The 7,335-nt window shown below is 53.2% G+C and overlaps 1 protein-coding gene across 1 annotated transcript; it reads left to right on the forward strand.

The window, feature by feature from the left end:
• Positions 1-2,096: 2,096 nt before the first annotated feature.
• LOC125122038 (thyrotropin-releasing hormone receptor-like) lies at positions 2,097-6,867 on the forward strand. Its single transcript, XM_047770293.1, has 2 exons — positions 2,097-3,100; positions 5,892-6,867. The coding sequence occupies exons 1-2, from the start codon at positions 2,309-2,311 to the stop codon at positions 6,285-6,287; spliced, it is 1,188 nt and encodes a 395-aa protein (XP_047626249.1). The 5' UTR covers positions 2,097-2,308; the 3' UTR covers positions 6,288-6,867.
• Positions 6,868-7,335: the final 468 nt, after the last annotated feature.

Below are 7,335 nucleotides of genomic sequence, written 5' to 3' on the forward strand. Positions count from 1 at the left end.
ACTGCCCCTTGCTGCTGGCAACTCAACAGCTCAGTGAGGCAGGAGAGAGAGCTGGCCAACTTAGAAGGAGAGAAGCCCAAGGAGACAACTTGCAGTTCATATGGCTGAAAATTTTGCTCTGGACCACTCTCGGGAACGACCGCCGTACCCCAGAGCCGGGAGGAAGCATCCTGGACTTGATGGGTGTTTGCTTCCTTAGAAATGGCTGCGGTTGGGGTGGGGGCAGGGAGCATCAAGTTGGGAGTGTTGGGATTCTGCTTCTTCTTGGCCCTGGTTGCCTGACAGTGAAAATCATTCCTCTCTGGACCTAATTTCCTTATCTGTGAAATGGGAATAATAATACGGGCCTAGCGAGGGCTGTGGGGAATAGCAATAATGCTTGTAAGGCACCTGCTATGGCATTTGGCTCCAGGTAGGGTGTTTGGTTACAGGTGAAGAACCCAGGGAATGTTGCAGAAGGGTGGTAGAGCATTACGGGTAAGAGTGGGAACTTCACAGCCAAGTTACTAGGCTCAAATCCTAGTAACCCCCCCCCTTCCCTAACCAATGTATCTTTGAGCATGTTACTTAACTGCTCTGGGACCTGGTTTCTTTGTAAAATGAGGATCTAGTAATACCTTCACTACAGGGTGTTGCGAGTGTAGAATGAAATAACACTTGTAAAGCACATAGAGCGTCACCAGGCAATACTAGGTGCTTCAGATACACCAGACGTCGTTTGTTTTTTAGAAAGACTGACACTGGGGGACAGTGGGACCCTCGTAGTGCCCCCCCAAACACTCCCTTGCCAAGTTCCCTTTCATTTTTTGTCCATTTATCAAACACAGACAGCAAACTGCTCAGACATAAAGAGAGGGGGGCAGAGGGATATATCTATCGCGACTGTAATTGCCAATCCCTTCACCCCTTACCGCAGTCAAGCACAGCTAAACACTTTATATGGATTTTCCCCACATCAATCATATGAGCCTCCCAAGGACACTCCGAAGTGGGCTCTATCATTATTATTCCATTTCACAGATGAAGAAATAATTTTTAGAGCGCATAATGGATAAATCAACAGCACCAAGCAATTTCTCAGCATCTACTGTGTGCAGACACAGAACGAGGCTCCCTGAAAAGCAGTCTTTACGCCTCTATGAAGCTTAGTGGTGTCCCCCCCTCAGGAAGCTTCCTCTAGTGAAGAAACAAGTTTTTTCATTCATCCAGCTACCATCATGCACCTTTTCTGTTGCAGGAACTGAGCTAAAGGTTCCTAACATAACTGTGCCTGTGAGGTGGGGCCGTCTTAGAGAATGGAGGGTGGGGTACACCCTCCAAGAATTTACAAGTCTTTTTCAGGAGGAAGGAAAGAAAACTGGGGAAACGAATCAGGAGAAAGTAAAAAGGTGACAGAGATGAGGAGCTTAGGAAGACAGAACCATCCCATGTCTAGATGGGCAAATACCCTCCCCTCCCCTCAGCTCTGGGCCTTAGCTCCGTGTTTGTCAACAGCAGGGCTGAGGTTTCTGCCAGTGAAAACAGGGTAGGATTCCAGGGTTGTGTTGGGAAGCCAAAGGGTTGCCAGCTCTTCCCCCCACCCCATCCCCCGTGGCCCAGTGGAGCTTCTCCCAGAGAAAGAAGGGAGGGAGCAAGTGCAGAAGCCCAGGGCAAAGGCGCTAGCAGGGCGCCAGAGACCACTGTTCCTATTAGCATCCCTTCCCCACCGCGCCCTGCGTCCCCCACCTGACCCCAAGTGCCCACGGTGCGGAGCCAGGAGCTGGCGGAAAGAACTAGTGCTGGGCTGGGGCAACCAGGATCAGCCAAGCGGCATCAGTGGCAACGACAAGTTACCTCCAGGAAAGGAGCCTGCCTGGGGTGGTCGCGGAGAGCGAAGGAAAAGGTTGGCGGGGCGATCGGTCTCTACGCACCGCGCTTGATCGCTAGGAGTCCTGAGCCTTGCGAACCAGGAGAGGGGCGTCAAGAGCTGACTGGGCTCAAGCAGTCGGTCCGGTAGGAGGCGGCCTTCTGGTGTCGGGCTCACTGCCGCGACCCTACAATTCAGAACGCGCCCCTGCGGTAAACCCCACCCCGGGAAAGATCGCGCCAACTCCGGCTGCAAGTCGTCTTGCAAACTGAGCAGCACGAGCATTATTTCCCAGCGGAGCAGCAGGGAGAGACCCTGCACGGAGCTGGAGAAGCCAGTTCAGCTGGAGGCAGTTGCTGGACCTGCAGCTTCCTGAAGGAAGGTTCCCCGAGGACACCTTTGCAGCCGGGAGTGATTCCCCAACTTGCTGCCGCCTTAGAGGTGCAGCGCGGAGAGGGGCGCATGGAGAAACCCACCGAGCACCCGGAGCGGGTGAACAACCCATCGAGCCTGGGTCCCATGCCCCGCCCTCCATTGGCTGTACAGGCGGTAACCTTGACCCTGGTGCCCCTCGTGTGCGCCGTGGGTGTGGTGGGCAACGCCATGGTAGTCCTGGTGGTGGTCCGGAGCCGCCACATGGTCACATCCACCAACTGTTATCTGGTGAGCCTGGCCACCGCGGACCTGCTGGTGCTCCTGGCCGCCGGAGTGCTCACCGTGGCTGAGGCAGCGTCCACTCGGGTGTGGGTCTTCGGCCACGCAGGCTGCCTGGGCATCACCTATCTGCAGTACGTAGGCATCAACGCGTCCACAGGCTCCATCACCGCCTTCACGGTGGAACGCTACCTCGCTATCTGCCGTCCCCTGCGCGCCCAGGCTCTGTGCACCGTGGCGCGGGCCAAGCGCATCGCGGCGTCGGTGTGGCTGGGCACCGGCGCCTACTGTGTGCTCTGGCTTTTCCTGGTGGACACGCGCGAGACCGCGTACGCCGACGGCGTGCAGGTGCAGTGCGGCTACCGCGTGTCGCGCGCTCTGTACCTGCCCATCTACTTCCTGGACTTCGCGCTGTTCTACGCGCTGCCGCTGGGTCTGGCCACCGTGTTCTACGCGCTCATGGTGCGCGTCCTCTTCGCGGAGCCGCGGCCTGCTGGCGGCGACCTGGGCCGCTCGGGCTCTGCGCACCAGGGCGGCCCTGCTGGTCCAGGGCGCTCCTCCTCCCGGGGCAGGAGAGGTGCCTTCAACTCCCGGAAGCAGGTAGGGACCTCCCTCGTCCTTCAGAGCCTAATACTGAGCCAGCAACACATTGGTGGATGGAAGCTTGGGCCTTCTGGAGTTAAACTCAAGTTCAAATCCCGGCTGGGCCATCTACTAGGCTTGTTTTTGGAGACAGCACTTCTGCCTTTCGGAGCCTCAGTTTCCTCTCCTGCTGTATGAGGTAATGGCAGTGCTGATCACATTAGAAGGTCCACAGAAATGGCATGATTCGTTTAGAGTCAACGTCACTAACTAAATTCGCCTTGGATTAGTATTAAATTTCCTCAGTGAGTACCTACACCATAGCTGTAATTGTCCTGCTGGGGAAACTGAGGCTCAGAGAGGTGAAGTGACTTTCCCAAGACCATACTCCTCCATCTGACTATAAACCTGCCTCAGTGACCGGACAGTCCGAAAGCCCAAGAGGAAGGTGGGTTCTGGGGAGATGGAGAGAAACTCAGCATTTATTGAGCACTGACTGTGTGCCTGAATCTGCAATGGTTCCTGATATCACACCTATTTTTATGGACCAGGAAACAGGCTCAGAGGGACAAGGGAATGACAAAGGTGACATGGCAAGGGAACTGGGTGCAGGAACCCAAGTGCCCAGACTCCTTGTCTCTCCCCACCCCCACTCCAACAGGGTGGCATTTTCCAGGAACTCAGGGGACAGAACTCTCTAGGTTCAGCTGTTCTTTATCTTCAGCTTCCACCCCCACCCACAGCTCATGTGGGAGCCAAGAGGACACCTCATCCTGCATCAGTCCACTCCTGAGCCAGGCAAGGACCATCTGTGCCATCTCGCTGCCTCCCAGGGTAGGCACACTGGGGAGTTGGGGGGGGGGGGTCTTCCCACTGCACCTTTGCTCAAAGCAGTTTTTAGAGGGAAAGCAGCTGGACACAGGCTGAGCTCCTTTCATCCCACTGGCTTATTTGCTACTGTTTTGCCACTTTCAGACTCAAAGGACCGGAATCAAATGCTTCCCTGATCTATGCTTTAGGTGCAACTGCTGGTGGGGAAAAGATTATTCCAGACCTGGGTTCTAGCTCCTAGCTTTGCTAATGTCTTGCTGTGTGGCTTTGGGGAAGTCACTTCACTTTGCTGAGCCTTGATTTCCTCCTCTGTAAAATGAGAATGATCATGGTGCCACCCACCTCAGTAAATATCTGGCATAGAGTACGTGTTCAATATATGGTACCTGTCATTGTTTTGTTGAGGCCTTAATGTCTTTTTTGATGGGGGGGGAGGGTGTCTATGGACCGAGCGTTCCTTTCCTGCCTACAAGAGTCCTTGCAGAAAGCAATGCACAGTTCCAAAAGGGAGGGAGCTTTAAAAGAAAGCAGACCTGTTGCAAGGTAGATAATCAACAACTAGTTCAGAGTTCCCATCGTGGCTCAGTGGTTAACAAACCTGACTAGAATCCATGAGGATGTAGGTTCGATCCCTGGCCTTGCTTAGTGGGTTAAGGATCTGGCGTTGCTGTGAGCTGTGGTGTAGGTCACAGACATGGCTCAGATCCTGTGGCTGTGGTGTAGGCCCTAAAAAGCAAAAAACAAACAAACAAACAAACAAAAAACTAATTCACTCTAGTAAGTGAACTTTTGTCACCCACGTTTTGGTCTCTGATGGGATCACTGAGGACTCCAGGGGTAGGGGCAGGTGTGCTGCACTGTGGCGCTCCAAGGTATTAGGGATGCCCCATCTCCCATCGACAGACGCCCCCTTGTGGCAATTTCATTCTGGAATTTGGAAACTGCATCTTTAGAAATGCCTTTCACCTGTGTACCACTTCGATGTGTCCCACCTCTAGGAGGCTTTATTTAGTCTATGTTGTCAAGGGGGTGCTGGGCAAGATCTGAAGACTTAGGAAGTAAAGAGGAGGGATCGGACAGAGGCATTACAGACAGACAAGGGCAAAGGCAGGAAGAAGTCAGGAGGGAGGGAGCCGAGTGAATGAAAGAGCCAGAGGCGAACATGTGGCTGGGACTGGGACAGCTGGGGAGAGGAAACGGTAGCTGAAGAGAGGCGGACATGTCCAAGGCCAACAGCTGGTTGGTGGTGGGGCCAGGATTCTAACCCAGCTCTGAACCTCAAGCAGTTGCAATAGCAGTAGTATAGAGGTTATGTCAGTAGCAGAAGCAGCAGTAGCAATAACCCACAATGAACACACATAGCATCTATGACACGCCTGGCACTGGTCTACATTTTTTTTTTTTTTTGGCCTTTTTAGGGCTGCACCCATGGCCTATGGAAGTTCCCAGGCTAGGGGTCCAATTGGAGCTGTAGCTGCCACAGCGACAGCCACAGCGACACAGCATCCAAGCCATGCCTGGGACCCACACCACAGCTCACAGCAATGCCAGATCCTTTAACCCACTGAGTGAGGCCAGGGATCGAACCCGCATCCTCATGGATACTAGTCGGATTCTGAACCTACCTGACCCACAACATTCTTTACCTTCACATTAACCCTCAGGTCCTTCAAACCCTCATGTCCTGTGTCTCCATCACATAGAGGAAGGGGCTGAGGCTCCGGGGCTTCCAATACGTGGTAGACCATCCACTGATTGGAGCTGGGAGGTTTCCAACTGCCTTGAGCAGGGCAGGGAAGGCTGCATGGCCGTTTTCTAGGTTGGGATGGAGCAGAAGGGAGGGCATGCATGAGAGCACAGCTGGGCAAGGCCCAGATCCTTTTTCAGGTCACTCCTCTTGCAAGTTCACAGAGAGACCTGGAACCCAGGACTCTCCCTTGACACCCAAGCCTCCCTTTTCTCCTGTCTTACCCGGCAGGTCACCAAGATGCTGGCGGTGGTTGTGGTCCTTTTCGCTCTGCTGTGGCTGCCCTACCGCACCCTGGTGGTGGTGAATTCCTTCCTGAGCCCGCCCTACCTCAACCTCAGCTTCCTTCTCTTCTGCCGCCTTTGCATCTATCTGAACAGCGCCATCAACCCCATCGTCTACGCCCTCATGTCCCAGCGTTTCCGGGAGGCCTTCCACAGACTATTTCAGTGCCGGCTGGCCCAGTCCAAGCTCCCACCCAAGGAGGCCACCCCTGTTTACTACAGTGTCATCAAAGACTGTCCCCAGCACAGACTGGGCTCTTGGAAGGAACCAGGGAGCCTGATGTCCAGACAGGGAGGGGATCCTGGCACCTCAGGACAAGGCCCACCCTCTTACCCCTACTGAGGGGAAGGGGTCTCTGTGCATTGGGGGAAACGTGGCTTCGGAGAGAGTATTGCTGGCCCATGAGTATACTGTCACCTCGTGGCCCCAGTGGGAACTGCGTTATCCAACAGCTGCTTGCGGCTCTGCCTTTTTACTTACGGGGATTTCTACCCTTGCAAGACCCACGTAAGTTGTATTGTTCAAATAACTCAGAAGAGAAATGTCCATACATAAATCAAAGTAAATATGAAGTCACAATTAATTTAATTCTAACAGCTATCAGGAAGATTATAGGATGGTGTTACATTCCCCCAAAAGATGTTAAAGTTTTAACCCCAGTACTTGTCAATATAAACTTCTTTGGAAATAGGGTCTTTTCAGATGATCAAGTTAAAATGTGGTCATCAGGGTGGGCCTTAATCTGATAGGACTGTGTCTTTACTAAGAATAAATGGGAGGAGGGCAGAATTTGGACACAGAGACAGACACAAAGGGAAGACGATGCGAAGATATAGGGAAAATGCAACCTACCAGCCAAGGAACACCCGAGGCTACAAGAAGCTAGGAGAGGAGTTCCCATTGTGGCACAGTGGTTAACGAATCCGACTAGGAACCATGAGGTTGCAGGTTCGATCCCTGGATCCCTGGCCTCGCTCAGGCTCTGGCGTAGGCTGGCGGCTACAGCTCCAATTAGACCCCTTGCCTGGGAACCTCCATATGCCACAGGAGCGGCCCAAGAAAAGACAAAAAAAAAAGAAGAAGAAGAAGCTAGGAGAGGGGCTTGTGACAAATCTCCTCACCTACCTCAGGAGGAATCAACCCTGCTGGCAATTGGATCTCAAACTTTCAGCCGCCAGGACTGTGAGACAATACATTTCTCCTGTTTAAGCCACCCTTAGGCTTCAGGTACCTTGTTTCTGAAGCCCTAGCAACCTAATACAGATGGCAAGATAGCAGAAAGAATGCCTGGAGGACAGGCAGAAGGCACTGAAACACTAAGGAAATTTATTTTTGGCTGTGCCCACAACATACAGAATTTCCTGGGCCAGGGATCGAACCCACACCACAG

The sequence above is a fragment of the Phacochoerus africanus genome, chromosome 3, assembly GCF_016906955.1.
Source record: "Phacochoerus africanus isolate WHEZ1 chromosome 3, ROS_Pafr_v1, whole genome shotgun sequence".
NCBI lineage: Eukaryota > Metazoa > Chordata > Mammalia > Artiodactyla > Suidae > Phacochoerus > Phacochoerus africanus.

Excerpts from the sequence above, each read along its gene's own strand:
- LOC125122038 (XM_047770293.1), top strand. The coding sequence starts at position 2,309 with ATGGAGAAACCCACCGAGCACCCGGAGCGGGTGAACAACCCATCGAGC. Across the intron at positions 3,101-5,891 it reads CCTTCAACTCCCGGAAGCAG|GTCACCAAGATGCTGGCGGT; the intron begins GTAGGGACCTCC and ends CTTACCCGGCAG.